Consider the following 21,024-nt stretch of genomic DNA (forward strand, 5'->3'; position numbering starts at 1 on the left):
GCATGGCCGGGGGCTGTCAGCGCTGGGGATGCCATCCTTTCTGTCCTTTCTGTCCCCCTGACACCTTCCTGGCATGCAGCGGGGCGGGCAAACCCTCCGTGGGGAGCGGCTTTGGAGCCGGGGGAGCCCGGGGAGCTCCGGTGCCGCCCGGGGCCGGGCCGGGCTGGGCTGGGCGGTGGGAGAGCAGCCCCGGCCCCGCGCTTGTCACCCAGACAAGAGATCAATAACTAATTTCACTGCAGCAGCAGCGCCGGGTTTTTTCCAATAATTGTGAGCCGGCGGTGGGGAATGAGGCTCTCAGCACCGCTCCACACCAGCCTGCACCCGATCAATCGCCACACCGCTGGGGCAGCAGGAAAACTCATTTTTCTCCTTTTCTTCCCTCTCCTCCCTTCTCTCCTTCCCGATCCCACTCCGTTCCCTCCTCCTCCTGCCGTGGCGCTGCCTGAGCTGGGGCTGTGTCCCCATCCCCTCGCTGGGTGGGATGTGAGCCTGGGCTTTCCCGAGCTGGCCCCACACGCTGGGGACCAGGGCTGAGCCTCCTGTGCTGCCTCAGCAGCCCGGGGCACTTCGGTCCTGCCAGCCCCGGGCTGCACCCGGCTCCCTGTGCACAGCACCGGCCCGGCAGCTTGGCTGAAGGTGGCAGAGGTGAGATTTCCCCTCTCCTTGTGGGATAAGGGGCTCCCAGGGATGCCTTGGCTGCTGTGTTGTGACTTTTGGTGGCCTGTTGGTGCCTTTGTGTGGTCCAAATGTGACTCTTACATTTTATAGCCTTTTTTTCCCCTGGGTTTTTATTCCCTGAGTGATTGGTTTGTTCCAGGTCAAGGACCTTACACTGAGTTTCTCCTGTAACTATCCTTTATCCCTTCTGCTTCTGCAACCCTGCAGTGCCTCAGTTTCCCTCTATATCTATAACAGAGGGTGCTGAGAACTTCCCTGCCTGCTCCTGCCCATGCTGTTGTGAGCCACCATGAGCTCCATGTCCAAGGAAGAAGGTGTTGCTGGTTCCCAGTGTGTGGTTTTGGGGTTCCCAGGACCACGGAGCCCCACAATCCCTGTGAGGTGGAGTCAGGGGTGCTGCATGCTCAGCATCTCCCTGGGACTCAGAGATGCTCCAAGGTGGGGTCTGGAGGCGCCTCTGGGTTCCTGCAGCACCTCCAGTGGGCTGTGTGTGAGGTGCAGGGCAGGGCAGGGAGGAAGGCTCAGCTGTGGGTTTGTCACTGCAGCATCTTCTGAGCCCATCCAAGCCCTGTGCACCCCGTGAGGGTGGCAGCAGTGCAGCCCCTTGTTCTCTCCCCTTATTTAAGAGCCCTCTCACCGGTTCCCCAGGAGCATCCCCATGAATTAAAGGCTGCCTTTGCTGTGGAGCACCGAGAGCTGCCTGCATAATTTCAAAGTTTTATGACTTGCCTTGAAGGCTCCTATTGATTGGGGTCCTCTCTGGCTGATGGAGCTTTTAGTATGGCCTGGACTGGGCAAGAAGGCTGGAATCTCAACCTGTCCAGCTTAGCTCAATCACAGCTTAAAACTCTGTGGCATGAGGAGAGTCTCCATGTGCACATCCACACCAGGGCTGTTTGCACTTTGAGGGGCTTTTTGGCTTCTCAGGCTGATCCCAAGAGCTGAGACTCCCCATAGGCCATGCCACATCCCACATGGGGTTTAACCTGGAGAATTATTTCCCTGGGTGGGTTTGATGTGGCTTTAGGAGTTGGAGGGAGGCATCTTGAGGGGTTTCTGTCCTGCTGAGGCTCCAGGGGCAGGGGGATGCTCATTGGGATTTGGGGTTTCTGTGCTCACCCACTGCTGGGTGCCAGCAGCAGCTTCCCCCTGGGTCACTCTGTGCTGGCACAGACACACGTGGGGCACTGAGGAATGCAGGAGCATCTCTGCACAGCTCCATCTGCCCCGTGGCTTGGAGAGGAGCTGGCACCTTCACTTTTAAGCTCTCCCTGCTACAGCTGGAGCCTGTGGGGCTTCAAGGGCCACAGCACAGCCAGGGAGGGCCACAGACCCTCCTTTTGCTGAGACATGGGTGGGTGTGCACCCCCAGCCCAAGCACTGCCGTGCCACCACTCCCTATGGGTCCCACACTCAGCTGGGGGCTGGATCACCTAAAGGGTTGGGGCAGAATAGGGCTGGGGAGACGAGCAGGGAAAGCATCAGTATGAACCCAGAATGTCTTTAATGGTACAGTATGGGTGGAGGGGATTTTGTTGCAGTCTCAGGGGATGCCTAGTGGGTTATTTGAGCCTGTTTCGTGGAGGAAGGTGAGATGGACGAGTTTGTCCCCTCCACTCCGTGCACAGAGCTGGGACTGGTGGCCAGGAACCCCCTTTCCAGTGGATGTTTGACCTCAGAGAATGCACAGGAGTTGGTGGTGAGTGTGGCCAACCTCTGACTCTGCAGCCACAGAATTGGCTACGCCCACCCTCTCCCAATTTGTGTGTCCTTGGGGGACTCCTGCTCTCACTCCCTGTTCCCCCCAAGCCCAGGGGGGGCAGTGCAAGGCTGGGCTGGAGTTTGGGCCAGCAGGAGGGAGGTGGTGGGAGACCCCCTGGCTCCTTTAAGAAAGCCACGAGCGGCTCCAGAAAGCAGCTCAAGGTCACAGCGGGAACCTGCGGACTTGGCAGCAGCCAGCGAGGGAGGAGGGATGGAGGGATGGAGGGAGGGAGGGAGGGAGGGAGGCAGCCCGAGATCAAAATGAAATCGCAGCCAGGGAGAGGGGCTGGCTGGCAGCACGGAGCAGGCAGCAGGGAAAGGGGGAGCAGCTGAGCGGGACAGGAGGGGAGTCCCACCCACGGGTGTCCCCCCGGCATTGCTGCAGCCCCGACCCCAGCACAGAGCTCTGAAGCCTCTCTGTGCCCCCCAGCTCAGAGCCCTGTGCCCTCTGCAGCTCCAGCCAATGTGCCGGTGGTGATTCAAGCCAAGGAAATTCCCTTTGTGCCCCCGGAGCCACCCTGGGAGCGCTGGAGTCACCTCCCTCCCACGGGACTCCCTGGGCTCCACGGGAGGTTTTCCAGCTCCGGGAGGAGCAGGGCAGGAGGAAGCTGCTCCTGGCAGGGTTGTATCCTGCAGCTCATGCCATGGTCCACTCCCAAACTTTTACCTTATTTTCTTTCAAAGCAGCGACTCCCCAAGTCCTGTGATCACTGCTGAGTCTCTGCCTTCTTTTTGTGCAGGAGAACCTTTGGAACCACCCTCACCAGAGATCACAGTGCAAAACCAAGTCTTTAAAGGCTCAAGGTAGTTAATGCAAATTAATTAAAAGCTCACAACATTTTATTAAAAAAAAAAATTGCTATTGAAATGAACCTCACAATTCTGGGTGCTCACTTGCCCTCTGGGTGAAGTGAAGGCACCAGGGATGAAGATGAACACTGTTGGAAGGGGGATGCTCACAGCAGGGTTTGCACATCCCTTCACAGCCCTGGGACCTGATCCTGTCCCAAGGCCACACAGGGAGCCCCTGGCTGAACCCATTGGGGGTCTGGGGGCTCAGGCAGACCCAGCCCAGGCTGAGCTTGAGCTGTGGCTCCAAAGCTGCTCATTTTGGGGTTGGCTCAGCAATGCCCAATTTTAATTTTCATCAGCAGGATTAATCTGTGGAGTTATTTTCCCTTCCTCCCCCTCCCCTTCCTCTCCTACCCGCTTTATTCAAAGAATTTGATCATTTCTCCCAGGAGCTCGGCACCATTAACATTCACTCCCAACGTGTGTGAGCTGTGCTGCATCCCCAAGTGCTGCTCCTGCTGCCAGCCCTGGTACCCAGCCTGGCCATCAGCTTCTCCTTCCAACAGCCTGGCCTGGGAGAGCCCCTCCACCCCCTAAATCCACACCTGGAATCCCCCAAATCCACTCCTGGAATCCCCCAAATCCACACCTGGAATCTCCCACATCCACACCTGGAATCCCCCACACCCACACCTGGAATCCCCCACATCCACACCTGGAATCCCCCAAATCCACTCCTGGAATCCCCCAAATCCACACCTGGAATCCCCCACATCCACTTCTGGAATCCCCCACACCCACACCTGGAATCCCCCAAATCCACACCTGGAATCTCCCACATCCACACCTGGAATCCCCCAAATCCACTCCTGGAATCCCCCACATCCACTCCTGGAATCCCCCAAATCCACACCTGGAATCCCCCAAATCCACTCCTGGAATCCCCACATCCACTCCTGGAATCCCCCACATCCACACCTGGAATCCCCCACACTCACACCTGGAATCCCCCACACCCACACCTGGAATCCCCCAAATCCACACCTGGAATCCCCCAAATCCACTCCTGGAATCCCCCACATCCACACCTGGAATCCCCCACATCCACACCTGGAATCCCCCACATCCACACCTGGAATCCCCCAAATCCACTCCTGGAATGCCCCACATCCACTCCTGGAATCCCCCACATCCACTCCTGGAATCCCCCACATCCACTCCTGGAATCCCCCAAATCCACACCTGGAATCCCCCAAATCCACACCTGGAATCCCCCAAATCCACTCCTGGAATCCCCACATCCACTCCTGGAATCCCCCACATCCACACCTGGAATCCCCCACACTCACACCTGGAATCCCCCACATCCACACCTGGAATCCCCCAAATCCACTGCTGGAATCCCCCAAATCCACACCTGGAATCCCCCACATCCACACCTGGAATCCCCCACACCCACACCTGGAATCCCCCACACCCACACCTGGAATCCCCCACACCCACACCTGGAATCCCCCACACCCACACCTGGAATCCCCCACATCCACTCCTGGCAGCTGTCACAGCACAGCAAAGGAGGATGGCATCCTGAACTCCAGCTCTGCTCTGCAGATTGAAGCCAAGGGGCTCTGGGAAGAACACCCAAGGCAGAGGAATGGCCAAGAGTTACAGGGTTTGGTGATTTAAGTCAAGCAGATTGGTGACCTGGGGCTTTCCTGGAGTGACAATTTGCAGGCTTTCTTTTCATTAATAACGGTTAACTAACAAATGACTGTTGTTATTATTACTATTATTACTGTTATTATCATTAATGTTATTAAATATTGCAGGCCAGGCTGCCTTCCCTGTGCTTGGCACGGCCTCATCCATCCAGCCTTGGCTCTGAGTGCTCCACAGGTCTGTGTAGATCCGTGTGCAACCTATAGAATCTATACAGGAAGGTGTTTGATCTGAGTTTGCTTTCTTTGCTCAGATGAGCTTTGAAGGGGCCCAAGAGCTTGGGAAATTGGGAACAGAGGAAACTGGAGCTTGATGGGTTCAATGTTGGCTGGATTGTGGTGGGGAGCACCATGACCTGTGCCCAAACCCAGCTCGGTTTCACCCCTGGGGTTCCCCAAAAGCTTTTCCAACCCCCATTTCAGGCCCTTTTTTCCTCCACAGGTGCCCCAGCAGCAGCACTAACCCACATGGGCAGCCCCTTGCTTTGCATCCAGAGGGATGCTGATGGGCAGTACCAGTGCCAGGCAGGAAAAAGGAACTTTTGGATGCTGTGAAGGCAGCAGTGACAGCACCTGGCCGTGTGCAGGCACTGAGCTCACCTGTGCCCACCACGATGAACCATTTCCTTCCTGGACACGAGCCCTCCCGGGATGTCCTGCCTGGGAAATGAAATCAGCTCTGAATGGGAAATGCAACCCAGCTGGCACAGCCCAGGAAGAAAAAGGGCAGCAAAAGAAAAACAAATTCAGAAGCTGGAATGGAAAAACAAAAAAGTTAAATGCTGTGCGTGCTGCTGTCCCTGTCACTCCCCCAATCCCACGGCCGTGGTGGGAAGGCTGGCTTGTCCCACCAGGGTGGTGCAGAAAGGGTGATTTTTCCTTTAGCAGGATTCCTGCTTCACCACAATCCTTTTCCTCCAGCCCTGGCTCTGGAGCAGGGAGCAGCTGGGTGCTGAGCCCGCCGCAGCCCAGCCGGGCGAGGGCAGGGAGGCGTGAGCTGAGACGGGGAGCCGAGAGCTTTATTTTTAGTCCCGGTTTAACAAGTATTAATTAATAAGAGTGCAAATGCTAATGCCGAGATGACACAAACTGCGTTGCCTCAAAAATGAATGTTTGGGGCTTGTCTGTGCCAGGATTTACAGCCGGGTGGGTTCACGGGGGCGAAATCATTGCTCAAACTGCAAGGATAAGCTGAGCCGGCTCCTTCGCACCGAGAGCGGCATCGGCCGTGCCGCAATGGGATGTGCCGGGGGCTCCGGGGCTCGGGGCTGGGTTTGGGGATGGGATCGGGGCTGGCTCCGCAGCAGCGCCTTGTGGTGCCACACCAGCTCATCCCTGCCTGCCCAAATCGCCCAGCAAGTTTTGCAAAGTGCGGGTTATTTCAGGCTCTGCCCGTCGGAGGTGCAGGGTCATGCCTTGCAGAGGGATTCTTTCACCTAGTGAAGACTTCAGTCTTTGGAGAAAAGGATTCTCTTTCCCCTGGTCAAATCCCTCTGTCCTGCTCATTTCCTCCTGCATCTTCTTGCCCTGAGAGCTGGGCTTGGCCGGAGGGCTGGCAGGAGAATGAGGAGGTGAAGAAATACCCCATGGCACAAAGACTTGAAGGGTTTTTCCCACCAGCAGCAGCATTCTGTCTGGTTTTGTTGGCATCACAGAAATTATGAACTTGAAGCAGCTCCATCACTGATAAGGCTGTTTTAGGATGTTTTTAGGTTTCCAGTGAGGTGCTGTGAGACAGTGATGGGGGCTTGGGGTGCCGTGGGTTTCCAGCGAGTTAAACCTCTCCAGTGGGGCTTTTGAATCAGAGGGAAGAGCTCAGTCAGGCCAGATCCAGGCCAGGTTTTCCTCTTTCTTTCTTTCTCCTCTCAACTGCAGGCAGGAGGGAGCTGCTACCTGCCTGACACAGCTGCTGCTGCTTTGGAAGCCCAGCCGCCTCCAGCGAGCCCTGCTCAGCCAGGATGGCAAGGCAGAGAGCTGGGCAGTGTGGCCAGTGCAAATACACCATGCACTGGGAGCCAGGGACATTGCTCAGTGCCCACACTGCATCCTCCCAGGGCACCTCATCCTCCCCAGAGTGCTCGCGGCATCCCCCAGCAGAGATAGAGCCTGGCAGGAACTGCCATAGAGGGATTGGATCCCTCAGCCTTCCCAAGCTCTCCCTGCCACCTGAGGGGGCTCAGCTGCCATTTTGGGAAAGCCAAGAGGGGCTGAGCTGCTTTTTTTACAATGGGCTGGAAGGATACAGCACTGAGAGTGGGCAGGGAGGTGTCACTCGCCAGGGGTGGTTCAGGGTGAGGGTGGGACTATTTGGGGCTGCACTGGGGCTCAGCAGTGCCAGAAAACTCTTGGTCTGGGGTTTGGGTGGTGGACTAGAGCCACTGTGTCACTGGAGCATGTTTCTTGGATGCAATGGTTAGATCTTAGAAATTAAAGCAATTTAGCCCTGCTTCACCCAAGCCAGCAAACATCCCCAATGCCAGGGCTGGGGCTGAGGATGCTCTGGAACCCTCCCAGCCCCTCCCCAGCCCACAGGGACCCAACCAGGGCCCTGGGGACCACACAGGCCATCCCCACCCATGGCCTCACCCAACTCTCCCGTGTCCCTGGGGCTGGCTGAGGCTGTGGCTGGGTTTCCAGGGAGGGATGCAGGGCAGGATGGCGTGGCCGTGGCCCGGGGCTGGCTCCCCAGACAGCGCTGCCACGCTGCTCCTCAGCAGCTCTGTTCTATCATCGAATTTTAATTTAGTTAGTTGAGTTCTTTAAACAGTGTGAACTTGCTAAGTGCTTTGCATATTTTATACTCATGAGTAACATTTATCAAACAGAAAGTACAATTAATCAAAGAGGGGAGCGTTTGTAACTTGGAGCAGTTTGTATTCTCTCTCTTTTCCTCCCTGCTGTACCTTTCCTCTGTGTCTCCCTCCTCTTCCTCTTCACTGCCCTGCACTGGCCAGGGAACCAGGACATACACACTCCCTCTTTCTCTTTTCCCTCACCAAAACCTGTCCACCATGAAAACACATTAAAATGGTTTTTGTATTATGTATGTACGTATGTATATCTGTACATCTATATATCTGTGTACCTATATATATGTTTATACCTATATTTATCTGCCTATCTGGTATACAAATACATGTGTATATATGAATTATGTATATGGTATGCTGTATATATTATATATGGAGGAATAAATGGTCCATTTACACTATATATATGTATATATACACATATGTACACAGTTATATTCACAATATTATGCACACATTGTATTTATATATATATATGTATTGTATCTATATATATATGGTATTTATATACACAATATTTATATATATATTTATATACATATAAATTTATATATATATTTATATACATAGTATTTATATATATTCACTATACACATTATCTACTAGCTGCAGTTTATAGTCTATCACATCTATTATACTACATATAATAAATATGGGGTTTATATATATAATCTATATAAATATATACTATTATATAATAAATATGGAGTTTTATATATATGTGTATATATATATATACACATATATAGAATAAATATGGGGTTTATATTTTGGGCTGCTGGGGGATTCAGCAGTGTTGGTGGTGGTGCTGCAGCCTCCTGACAGGAGCCAGCAGCCAAGGGAGTGAGGTGGGATGGACAGTCCTGGCCCTGAGCTGTGCTGGGTGGACACCTGGCCAGCAGAAGTGCCTGATGAGCTCCAGACTGTTTGGGGACAGTGGCCAGTGGCAGGTGACAGGGCCATGGGGATCCCTGACAAGGGCAGAGTGTGGCTGCAGCCCCCCAGCCCATGTCCCCTCTCTTTGCTGGGCGCTTGGGATGAGGTGAAGATCAGGAGCTGCTTCTGGTACAAACACTAAAGGAACAACGACCTCTGTCCCCAAAGCATCTGTGTTTAAGGACAGAATCTCCCAAACCATGTCAGCTTTTGGCTACAAGGGTCCTTGGACAAGCCAGGTGAATTCTCTGCTGGTACCTGGATAAGGCCTGGCATCAGTGCTGGAAGATGAGAGGTGACAAAGGGACCCGGGTCTCTGCTGTGCTCCTGAGCGCCTTGGTGGCTCTTGGCAGAGCATGGAGAAGCCCTGACCTAATTTATTCTGACTTCCCAAGCCTTGGCCATGGCACACAGAGCTGGCTGAAGGAGCTGGGCAAACGTGGACATGGCTTGAACCATGTTTGGCCAGGGTTGAACCCTGCTGCTGAGGCAGAGCACAGGAGATGGGAACATCCCCTGTGGTTCCCAGGAAAGTCCCTCAGGGCTCTTCCCTCCTCCCTCGGAGGTTTCAGTGCTCTGTTAATTGCCATTAATGGCAGCAAACGGGGCAGGAGGTGCCCACCTGGAGCCGGGTTAAACGGCACTGAGGGAAGGGCTGTGCCGGCACTGCAGGACCTGCCTTGCAAATCACCTGCAACAACATGTGCCGTCCTGGTCACCTCTTCTCAAAAATGATAGTGCAAAATTAATTAGAATTAATTAATCAGAAAAGGGTAATAAGGGTGATTAGGCACCTGGGGAAAAGAAAAAAAAAAAATTCCTGAAGAGCAATCGCAGCACCATGATTGCCTTGGAAGGTGGCGAGCGAGTGGGAGCAGGAGGGAGGGTGTGCAGGGAAACAAATGGGCTGGAGAGAGGGGTCTGGGGGTGTTTTCTGTCTCCTCACACAAGGAATCACTGAGTGACAAGACTGAAACCCATCAGAGGAGAAGCATTTCCCAGCAGCAGTGGCCACGGGGAGGCAGCTGAGCCCAGGAAGGCACGGGCGGCTCTGCGGCGGGGCTGGAGCTGGGGCTGCTGCTGCTGCTGCCACTCTTTTTGCAGATTTGGCTTTGCACAAACTGGCCCCAAGCTTGGAGCTGTCTCCAGTAGAGGCTGGGACTCAGTGCTGGCACCCTCATCCCCAGCTGGGCTCAGAAACATGGCAAGCTCAGGGACACTCAGTTTGGTTTTCCTCTTGATTTTCAGCCACACTCTGTTACCTTAATGAAATTAATAACAATAATAATATAAAATCAAAGGAAACGTTTGCAAACAGGACCTGCCCCTGAGCTAAGGCAACTCCTGCAGGTTTCATTGCAAGCTGAGGGGCCAAAGCAGAGCCCCAGCCCCTGGAGGGGATGGGAGCACCATTCCCTTCCTGCCATCATGAAGAGTTTTGGCAATAGGGAAGGATGGAGGAGGTGGCTGGGGCTTAATGGAAAGAGCCTTCAGGAGCCCCAGTGCAGCTCAGTGAAATAAAGGATAAAAGTGCCTTTTGTTGGGGAAGAAGAGGCAGCAAATCCTGCAGGCACCATGGAAGGCACGTGGCATGGATGGGATGCAGGTGCCATTGCCTGCTTGAGAACACAGGTGACAACTGGAGTGATGCAACGGCTGCTGGCAGCTCTGGTGAGGGGAAAACTGGTGGGTTTGGATCATTCAGGTGCCTGTGCATGGGGACACTCACTCCCATGAGTGTCAGCAAGGTGCCACCACCCTGTGCTCAGTGTCCCCTTCCTGGTGACAAAGAGCCTTGTTTGTTTAAAACACGGAGAACAAACTGCAAAAAGCAGTGTTTTTGTGCACAGAGATGCTCTTACTGTGTCCCCTGCTCTGCAGTTGACTAAACACACACCCCTGGTGTCAGCACTGAGCCCCAGCTCAGGTCACTGCTGTCCGCAGCACACTCAGGTCCTGTCACAGGGACTCAGGGGACCTGGGGGCCCAAAAACCGTCCCAGGCTGGTGTTTGCTTGCCCAAAGGTGGGGACTTTATTTCTGCATATGTCTCATGGCAAGGGGCTCTATCCCTAAGGCCACATGCTGGTTGTGCCATGGACTTCTGGATGGCCATGGGCTGAGCAGCTCTGTTTTGGGGACAGCAAAACCTTGTTTGGGGAAATAGGACATTTTGGGAGAGGCAGGTGCAGGGAATGGCGCTGCTCCCCCTGTGCCCATGCAGTTCTGCCCCTCTGGCCACTGCCCTCTGACAGCTTTGGGTGCCTTCAAGCAGATTTTGTCCCTACAGGTTTTGTGAAATTCGGTTTCTGGGGAAGATGAGGGAAGGACTCAGGTCATATTAGACAGCAGAGAATCCACACCAGCCTCCATTCCCCACAGACACAACTGTAGCCAGCCCAGCCTGGTCACTGTCACTGTCCCCACAGCAATCCTCTTCCCTGGGCACCCCCAGGCCCCGTTCCCCCTGTCCGGCTGGGGTGGGGTGAGACCCCAAAGGGGAAGGCGTGAGCTGTGCTGAGGGGGGACACGCTGTGCTGAGCCCGCAGGGCCCCGCGCTGGCCCGGCAGGAGCGGGCAGGGCACCGGGAGCGGGGACACCAGAGCGGAGGGGTCAGAGCCCGAACCGGGCACGGGTACGGGACGGGGCGTGAGGGGCCAGTGCTGGGGGTGTCAGTCGGTACCGGGCAGTGTCGGTACCGGGTTTTGCCAGTGCTGGGTCCTGTCGGTACCGGCTGTGTCGGTGCCGGGGTGTCAGTCGGTAGCGGGTGTGTCGGTAGCGGGTGTGTCGGTACCGGGCTCTGTCGGTGCCGGGCTCTGTCGGTGCCGGTGTTCGGTGCCGGGGCCCGAGCGGGTCCCGCTCCCCCTCAGGACGCTCCGAAGTTCCCGCGGAGCAACGACGGGACAACAGCGCCCCCTGGCGGCCAGGACGGGGCACGGCGGGAGGGAACGGGACGGGACCGGGACAAGGACCGGGACAAGGACAACGGCGGGACAGGACGGGGGCAGGAGCAGAAGCCGGGACGGGGCCACGCAGGAGCCCGGACCAGGACACCTCCGCGGCTACTTGTTCTAGTGACCCTGGGTCCCGTCACCCCAGTGCCAGCCGGCCGGGCTCCCGTGGTAACCTGCCCCTCAAGAACCGCGGGGTACCAGCGGGCTCCCCTTGGGCTGCCCTGTCCGTCCCAGTCCTCCCCCGCCTGTTCCAGTCCGTCCCAGTCCGTCCCAGTCCGTCCCAGTCCGTCCCGGTCCGTCCCACCACTGAGCACCCCCGGCCCGAAGCGCCCCCGCGCGGGCAGCAGTGGGAGAGCAGGGCAGGTTCCGTCCGTTACGTCACTGTGACGTCACCGCCACGCCGCCGCTTGGTTGGTCCCCGCGGCCGGCCGTGCCGGGGGGGGGCAGCGCGCGGCCGCCGCCGGAGGTAACGGGGGGTCCGGGGGTCGCGGCCCGAGGGAGCGGCGAGAGCGGCGGCACCGGCACCCCCGGCACCCCCGGCACCCCCGGCACGCCTCTCCACGCGCCGCGGCCGCGGGGGGAGCCGGGAGGGGCCGGCGGAGCTGCCCGGGCCGGAGCCGGGGTAGCGCTGCAGCCGGCGGCCCGCGGGGTCCGCAGCGCCGCGGGCCCGGAGCGCGGGGAGGGCCCGGCCCCGGTGGGCGGGAGGCGAAAGGGCCGGGCCGGGCCTTGCAGCGGGGAACCGCCCCCTCGCACCGCACGGGGCTGCTGTAACCCCCCGAGCCGGGACGGGACCCCCATGGCGGGACAGCCACAACCCCTCGGCCTGGGGACCCCCGGCCCCTGCCCGGCCCTGCCGCTCCCGGCCTGCCCGCGGCCCCGGGGCTCGGGGTGACCCCTCCACGCCGTGTGACCTTCCCCCCCCCACGGCTGCGGCGTCCATGGGGCGAGTCCCGGCCTCCACCTGCCCGCGCTTCCGCGGGCCCCGGCCGCGTTTCAGGGCTCCGGGGGCGGCAGGAAGGGCTCGGGTTCAGGTTTAGGTTCCGTTAGGGGGGCTGGGTGCTCTCTGCCTCTGCTGGTGGGTTGTGACACCCTGAAAAATGAGTCACCAGGGACTCACCAAGCCAAACCCAGGCCTAGGAATGGGGTCACTGCCGGGAGGGTGAGCCTGAGTCCCAGCCCGTGAGATCAGACGGGCACTGCTCAAATTGGAGCACAGACAGGAGCACTGAAGGAGAACCCTCCATGCACTCGTGGCTCAGCCTCTGAGCTAAGGGGCAGCAGCAGCTCCTGTCCCTCAGGCTCCCTGGGAGTGTGTCTGTGGGGCTGGGGTGACTCTTACTGGTGATTTCCTGGGGCCATGGTCACACTCACAGGACTAGAGGGGTGATTTGGCACTTAAATCCCATCTTCTCTGCTCCTAGATCACAGCATAGACCAGCTCCTGGCACCACTGAGCCAAACTGGATTTCCACCAGTGACCTGTAAGTTGGCATGCCATGTCCCTCTTTCCTGTCCCTAGGCTGTTTGAGGCCATGTGGGGCCACCAAACCTGTCCAAGCTGCCATAGAAAAGGTTTTGTGTCTAATGGGGTATTTGCCAGCAAATTCAAGCCATGAACTCTATATATTTCTTTATTTTGTAAAGGTGTTTGAAGTCCTTGAATTTACCCTTTGGCCACCTTAAATCTAGTTTCTAATCCCCAGCGTAGTTAATCAAATCCATAGTGATTTGAATTATGAGATGCCTGGGGGGGGATTTATAGCTTGTATTGCTGATTATACCTTGACTTTATTATATTGCAAATATCTAACTTATGGTCATGGCTCAGATTTACAATCCTCAGGTAGGTGCTCAGGATAACTTTTAGCAACTCGAGGTGTAATTGGAGGTGACCAATGGGGTTGTCGCCCCACATAAACATGGAATCTGTAAAATGTTAAGACAGGGAAAGGAGAGGCAGAACAGGTGAAAAGGATGGGTCAGCCTTAAAATATAATTGTATAATTGCATGTATTGCTGAGCAGGGCTCTGCCATGCCTGTTCTGGCTGAGGCATCTGCTCAGGGAGCAGTTTTGGGCTTATTGATCTCCAGAAAATACCAGGATTTAGATCTTTGTTCCTTCTTGCTCTCAGCTGAAGGTTTTTGTAGTTTGCAGTAGCCCTGGGGAGGGGGAAGGGGTGATAAACAGGTGTGGGGTTCTGGCAGAGCTGACTCACTCCTCGCTGCTTTGGGTTCTCCCATGCCAGGGGAGCAGTGAGTCCTGTGTGGGCCCTCGGCCAGCATGACCAGCGAGGTGGTGGAGAACGAGTTTGAGTTTTACTCCAAGGCAGAGAAGTACTGGAAGGATGTGCCCGCCACGGTGGATGGCATGCTGGGGGGCTACGGCCACATCTCCAGCATCGACATCAACAGCTCCAGGAAGTTCCTGCAGAGGTTTCTGCGGGTAGGTGGCACAGTTTGTCGTGTTCCTAACACCCTTCTCCCAGCGTGGAGCTGGGCTCTTCCCCCTGAATTGCCCCATGGGATCCTCTGTGTGGCTGTCCCGTTTCTCCCCGGTGGCTGCCTCGCAGTGGGGCTCACCCCTCACGGTGGCTCTTGCAGGATGGCCCCAACCGGACGGGGACAACCCGAGCTCTGGACTGCGGGGCTGGCATCGGCCGGATCACCAAGCGGCTGCTGCTGCCCCTCTTCAAGACAGTGGACATGGTGGATGTGACAGAGGACTTCCTCACCAAGGCCAAGAGCTACCTGGGCGAGGAGGGCAGGCGGGTGCGCAACTACTTCTGCTGCGGCCTCCAGGACTTCAGCCCTGAGCCCAACTCCTACGATGTCATCTGGATCCAGTGGGTCATCGGTGAGGGTCACTGCTTGTGGGGCCTTTCCAGCCTGTCCCGTTCTCTTAAGGGGACAGGTGTCCTATGCACTGGGGAGAGCAGCCTGAGGTCTGCCTGGATGGGTGGGGGCCTGGGGTGGGCAGCTGTCTCCCAGCCCATGGAGGGGCCCTGTATTTTTTCCCCTGAGCCCTCAGAGGCCAGAGCAGAGGTGTGGGTTGGATGGAGTTGAGTAGTGAGACACGAGTTGGACACCCTGCTAAAGCTTTCCCTGCAGATGTCTCAAGTATTTGGTTCTGGAGGGATCCCAAATGCAGCTTCTGTGTTTCCTCCCCTTGGTCACCCTCTAACCCCTGCTCTGCCCCTCCAGGACATCTCACTGACAACCACCTCTCCGACTTCCTGAAGCGCTGCCGTGCCGGCCTGCGGCCCAACGGCATCGTGGTCATCAAGGACAACATGGCCCAGGAGGGTGTGATCATGGACGATGTGGACAGCAGCGTCTGCAGGGACCTGGACGTGGTCCATAAGATCATCCGCAGAGCTGGGCTGCACCTCCTGGCTGAGGAGCGCCAGGAGAACTTTCCTGATGAGATCTACCACGTGTACACCTTTGCCATGAGATGAGGGCAGCGGGAGGAGGTCTCTCCCGTGTCGTGACTGCCCTTCCAGGGGCCCGTGACAAGGACGGGACTTTGTCTTCCAAGTTGCTGCTGTTTGTGAAAAGAGGTGTTTGCCAAATACATTTTCCTGCTGTTGCACTTCTGCACGTGAGGTCTGTCGGGTGCATGTTGGCTCTGTGCCACCTTGGGGGCTCTGGTCAGGAGCAGGAGGGTCTCCAGTGCATGAGGTGACCCATGGGCAGCTGCAGGTTGCTGACTGCAGTGCACAGGGCTCATGAACAGGAGCTTGAGGCACCTTTGGCATGCCCTGGGCTCCGTCCTTGCATGGGTGTTTGATCCTCTCCTGCTGCTCGGCAATGAGCTGGGTAAGGCAAAGGGGAGAAGCCTCAGCTGTGTCCCTGTGGTGGTGTGGGGAGGCAACACCAGGTTCTGGGGCTTTGAGGGGGCCTCACCTTTAAACCCCTGAGCAGGTCTCCTACCTGGGTAGGAAAAAGGGAGGGAAGTGTGTGTGACCCTGAGTCCCCACATCCTCCTGCAGGGACAGGAGTATCCCAGACAAAGCCCTGCAACCCTGGGAGTGCACTGGGGTGGTGTGAGCTGCTCCCAGACCCATCCAGCTTGTCATCTCCAGCTCCACTGCTGTGACACTGTGCTCCCCCAGCACCCCACACCATCACCCGGCTTTGAACATCCCCATCTCCTCTTTGGCCACGTTCCCTTCATTTACCAAGTCTGGCCTCTGGCCCAAGGTGGCCAACACTGGCACAGCATTGTGCCAGGGGTGAGCCCAGGTGCAGAGTTGGCTGCAGCTCCACCCTCCAGCCATCCCCCCATTCCTGTCCTTCCCCCCACCTCTCCTAAGGAAAACCAAGCCCCTGTTGTTATTATAGAAGGCCTCGTTTAATAGTTCAGTTCCCATTCCAGACACTAGGGCAGAATTTGATCACATTACTGAGGTTTTTAAGCACCAGTTCATCAGGACACCCAGTTCCAGTTCCAAATGCCAGTGAATCCCAGATCCACCTGATACAAACTGTCTTTAACCAGAACAGATTTTTCCTCTTCATCTACTGCATCCATCCTCCATGAAAAACAGTACAAACCAACAAAACTGTGAGGGGCTCAGCTCTGTGGCCAGCCTTTGGCACGTCACAAGGAAGCAGGTGCCTGGAAAGGGGAGCCAGGCAGCTGTGGCAGGGCTGGAACATGAGCCCTCCAGGTGCAGCAATTCCTTCTGGGAAGGAGGCACTGGAGAGTAAGAACCTGGGAGTGGTCACCAAAGGAAAGAGCCAAGGAATGGGGAGGGAGGCACAAGGCACTCAGCTGCTGACTGCCTGTTCCTCATCCTTGCACAGGGATGTTAGGAAACATCCCTTTGTGTGTTTTGCAGCCCAGTAACTCTGACATGTCCTTGGTGGATGTTTCTCTGTGCCAGGATGGGGTGCAGAAGCTCAGTCAGCCCCATTTCACTCCCATCCCCAGTGTCAGAAGCCCACACTGAGCAAGGAAGGCATCCACACCCACAGGATGATCCCAGATCTGCTTCCACCACCAGGACCAGAGGCAGGAAAGCCAGAACACCTCTTCCTTCTCCCAGCACCCTGAGGCATCTCTCAGCCCCACTGGACACCTAAGGCACTGCATCACCCACGCGTGGGCAGGGCTGGGAGAGGGGACAGGGTGCCTGTCCAGTCACAGCCCCAAGCCTTTGCTCAATCTCCCTCCAAACCAGCCCCAGTATCCAGCTCCCCATGCCCAAGAGCTCTGCCTGCCTCCCCATGACGTGCCCCAGAGCAACGAGACCTTCCCAAACCCAGGTGTGATGTTGTGCCCAGAAAAACACCCCCAGAATGCCACAGAGAGGGACTCCATGGACAGCACCTCTCGCTGCAGAGAAAACTGTCTCAGAGCAGAGCTGTGGTAGCTGCAGGCACAGCAGGGCTGTGGAGGGAGCAGACAGAGGCACTGCCAGGCTCACAGGTCCTCGTGGCCAGCAGCAGCGTGGTCGATGAGCAGGTACCACTTGAGCCTGTCTGGGAGAGGCAGAGCTTTGATTTTGTCACCCACAGGCCACGGTTTGAGGCGCTGCCGGATGAACACCCTGCACAGGTGTTTCAGTGCCTGCGGCGAGCGCTCCAGCTGCTTCAGAGAGCAGAACAGAGTCTGGACCTCCTCCCCGTGGAACCTACAGCTGCTGGTGTTGACCTCAAAATTGCTGGGCAGCTGGATGGCTTGTGAACTGGCCATCATGAGCTCCAGCAGAGTCTGACCCTTCTGCATGAGGTCTGAGGAATAGGTTTCATCGTTGAAGCGGCTGAGGTGCCAGCAGAGGTGCTCGAAGGCGATGTGGAAGCCGGACCAGCACGAGGGACCGTGCAGGGAGCAGTTGTAGGCAGCACCTGACTCCAGCAACAAGCGCAGCAGGGGGAAGTAGTCGCTGAAGCTTTTCAAGCAGAAGTGTGTGAGGGACTCTGAGGCTGGGCACTGGCTGGGGTTGGCACCGTGGGCCAGCAGCAGCTGCGTGACGCGGAAGCAGAAGCGCTCGATGTCCTCGGCCTCCTCCTCGGTGTAGCTGTACGCCATCTCTCCCAGCAGGAGGATGACATAGGTGAAGACAGTGTCGCCATCCTTGGTGGCAGCCGTGACATCTGCGCCTGCAGGAGGGGACAGAGAGGGTAACTGACACTGCAGAGCGTGAGGCCAGGCCAGCACCAGCTCCAGCATCCCTGGGCTTTACTCTGAGTCCACAAAGGAGTCAGGAGGGCAGTGCCTGGTGCTGCACAAAGAATCAGCCAGCCCAGAAAGGGGAGGAGGTTTTCTTTACCTCCTTCCAGCAGGAGACGGATGCTGTCGGTGTTGTGGATCTGGCCACTGTCACTGCTGGCCAGGGCATGCAGCAGTGCTGTCTTCCCTGCAATGGAGCAATCAGTCAGACATAGGACAACAGGGTGACACCCCAAAAGGCAGGAAGGGAAACAATCCACCCCACCCACCAGACAGCCAAACGCAGGGAGTGACAACCCTTCTTCTGGCAGAGGCTTCCACTGTCCCCATGATGGTGCCCAGCTGTGGGCACAGTCACAGGCCACACGTGCAGGGCTGGTGGTGGTCTCAGTGGGTACATGTGGCATGGCAGAGTGAGTTTTAGAGCAAGTGGGCAGCACAGGACAACAGAGGCACAGCCCCGCCCCACCTCCCCTGCACTGCACAGAGCTGGGTTCAGCCCTTTTCACACAGCCAGCACACCAGGAGGAAACACCGAGTGCAGAGAGGCTCTGCCAGCTTCCTCCCAACTACCAAACCCGACTGAGAGCAGGGAGCAGGTGCAGCAGCAAATGTCCCCAGCCCCGTGCCCTGCCCACCCTCAGCTGGGGGAGCTGGGTGGGGAGCACAGACCGTTCTTGTCAGCAGCGTTGACGTCGGCCCCCAGCTCCAGCAGCCGCTGCAGGCACGGCAACCGCTCGGGCTCCTCGCTGGCCAGGTCCAGGGGACTGCTCTCATGGATCTGCACAACAGACAAAAACTGTTAAAAAGCACTGGCACATACTGAAGACTGTGAGCGTCTGCAGGGAGTTTTATCTTGGCTACAGTAAGAGTCTCTCCAGCCTCCTCCCACGCTGCTCCAAGGCAGGGGCTCAGCTCAACCTGACCTGCCCCAGCAGCAGAGCAGGGACGGCGGGCACAGGGATGTGCCAAGGGGAGCAGCACAGGGAGGAGGGGGCAGGAGGGCTGTCCCTCCCTCACAGCTCAGGCTGGGGCTCAGGCAGGAGCGGGGCCGTACCCGGTCCCTGCGGTTGATGTCGGCGCCGTGCTGCACCAGGAGCTCCACCGCGTCCGGCTGGTTGCGCAGCACCGCCATGTGCAGGGGCGTGTAGTACGTCACTGGGTCTGAGGAGAAAAACAGTCAGGGAGAACAAAACGGCCCCAGAGCCTGCCAAGAGTGGAAGGGGACAGCTGGGGAGGGCCCTGGGAGCACAGTGATGCCTGGACCCCGGGTCCTGCTGCTCCAATGGCTCCATCCTGCCAAAAGCCCCCCAGTCCCTGGTGTCCCTCAGTCCATCCAAGGCACATCCACACTGCTCCAGCAAGGAGCAGGAGTGTCTGAGCTGGCAGCACCCCCTCTTTCTGCCCCAGCTATCCCCCCCTCCCAGGGCAGCTTCTGATCTGCTGGTTCCTCCTGGCCCAGCTCCCCTTCCCACCAGCCTCACCTTCAAAGCTGAGATCAGCACCAAATTCCAGGAGGATTTCTGCAGCTGGGATGAGCCCCAGCTCGGTGACCTTCAGCAGGGCATAGCTCACACCTTCCTGATAAAATGGGGAGTGGGTCTCCCTCTCCAGGACTCTTCTCACAGCTGAGAGCTGGCTCTTGTCACTGTCCAGGCAGGCAGGGCTTGAGACACACAAAAACCCAGCAGTTACTCAGTGAACATAGCTCAGGTGTGCAAGGGTCAAAGTTGGCACCAGGGAAGAAGGAAAATCCCTGGTCTTCCCTCTGGTCCTGTACCCAGTGTGTCTCTGACCCGTGGGCTGTGGGGTTACACAGCACCCTCAGGGCCTCAGCTGAGCCTCAGTTCAGGCTTTGTTGCCAGGGGTCAGGCAGAAAAGGCCTTTCCTGGGGGGCTCCCATAGCTCCCATGTTTGCCTTGCTCCACCTCCACATTCCCAAAGAACAGCAGCCAAAGGAGGGTCTGTGGGATGAGCTGCTCCCCACTGAGGGCTGTCCAAGCCAACGCTGCCCAACCTCCCTGAGCTCCAACCACCCCCCAAAGCACCCCGGGGTGTTCAGCCCCCTGTGTTACCTCTCCAGGGAGCTCTGCCCTTCGGTGTCAGGCGTGGCCAGCAGCCCCAGCAGCTCATCCACCAGGGGCTGGTACTCCAGGACGATCCTGCGGAAGCCGTGCAGGAAAGGCATCGTGCTCTGCCCGTGCACCCCGTCCCGGGGGCCTGCAGCACGGCACCGCTGTCCTCCCGAGGGGCTTCTCCCTCCTTTCAAAACAAACGAGGCTTTCAGCACGTCTGAACGTAGGAAAAAATACAGCCTCCCCCTCCTTACATAAAGGCAGCCCAACCCAGTGCAGGGATCTCCTCCCACACACCGATCTGGCGTCTCCAAATTATCTCCTGCACACAGAGCTGCACACTGTGGTTATCTGGGCACGGCCAGGATGGGCACAAAGCCCCGGGGCCAGGAGCCTCCTTTTTTGTGTGCCCTGCCTGCCTGGGCAGTGCCAGGAGCCCCCACAGGCTGGGGAGATGCTCCAGTGCCCCGGGGTCTGGCACCAGCAAAGCCCTGCCCGGCTTCTATGGGACACTTCTGGAGCCAGCCCAGGGACACCGAGCCCACAGACCCCTCTAAATCTCCCCGCACCCACGGGAGGAAAGAGGAGCCCCCAGACCCCAGCGGGAGGAATAACGAGATAACGAATAACCCTGCCTAAAGATCTCCAAAACATACATCTTCATTTCCTTATCGTTCTTTACTTAAGTTAAACAGTGCAATTAAAATAAGCTAATGAAAAATAAAGCTAATTTGGTTTTTCTGTTCGTTTTACAATGCTTTAAAGTCGGAGTATTTTTGTTATTACGAGCATGTAGGTGTAAATAAATAAATAAATGACGACATGCACCACTCCTGGCAGGTTGAGTGGGCTGCATCCATACATTTTTAGATGCACTAAACAAGCTCATCACACCTTTCTCTGAGGCGGCAGATCAGGCTATAGCGGGGGGGGAAAAAACCCCCAAACGAGTCCATAAACCTCGGTTCATTTTCACAATTAAACACTCACAAATTGCAGTGCAAGCCCCGCCGGCGGCCCCGAGCAGCGCCCTCCCCTCACGGCTCAGCCCCGGCCCCGCCGCCCCTCACCTGCCCGGGCACCGCCACCGGAACCGGAACGGGAAGCGCGACCCGCCGG

The 21,024-nt window shown here is 57.2% G+C and overlaps 2 protein-coding genes and 1 long non-coding RNA gene across 3 annotated transcripts; 2 read left to right on the forward strand and 1 right to left on the reverse strand.

The window, feature by feature from the left end:
* Window positions 1-568: 568 nt before the first annotated feature.
* LOC134428194 (uncharacterized) lies at window positions 569-6,105 on the forward strand. The gene is made up of 3 exons (XR_010030337.1): window positions 569-648; window positions 3,183-3,246; window positions 5,395-6,105. It is a non-coding gene; the product is annotated as an uncharacterized LOC134428194 (long non-coding RNA).
* A 5,936-nt stretch (window positions 6,106-12,041) lies between these two features.
* On the forward strand, window positions 12,042-15,244 carry NTMT1 (N-terminal Xaa-Pro-Lys N-methyltransferase 1). Its single transcript, XM_063174646.1, has 5 exons — window positions 12,042-12,117; window positions 13,073-13,132; window positions 13,899-14,095; window positions 14,254-14,506; window positions 14,854-15,244. The coding sequence occupies exons 3-5, from the start codon at window positions 13,934-13,936 to the stop codon at window positions 15,108-15,110; spliced, it is 672 nt and encodes a 223-aa protein (XP_063030716.1). The 5' UTR covers window positions 12,042-12,117; window positions 13,073-13,132; window positions 13,899-13,933; the 3' UTR covers window positions 15,111-15,244.
* Window positions 15,245-15,984: 740 nt separating this feature from the next.
* Window positions 15,985-21,024, reverse strand: ASB6 (ankyrin repeat and SOCS box containing 6). Its single transcript, XM_063174571.1, has 7 exons — window positions 20,976-21,024; window positions 19,906-20,092; window positions 19,315-19,496; window positions 18,888-18,994; window positions 18,503-18,611; window positions 17,931-18,017; window positions 15,985-17,760 (listed from the first exon to the last, which is right to left on the reverse strand). The coding sequence occupies exons 2-7, from the start codon at window positions 20,016-20,018 to the stop codon at window positions 17,081-17,083; spliced, it is 1,278 nt and encodes a 425-aa protein (XP_063030641.1). The 5' UTR covers window positions 20,019-20,092; window positions 20,976-21,024; the 3' UTR covers window positions 15,985-17,080.

Source organism: Melospiza melodia, chromosome 22 (assembly GCF_035770615.1).
Source record: "Melospiza melodia melodia isolate bMelMel2 chromosome 22, bMelMel2.pri, whole genome shotgun sequence".
NCBI lineage: Eukaryota > Metazoa > Chordata > Aves > Passeriformes > Passerellidae > Melospiza > Melospiza melodia.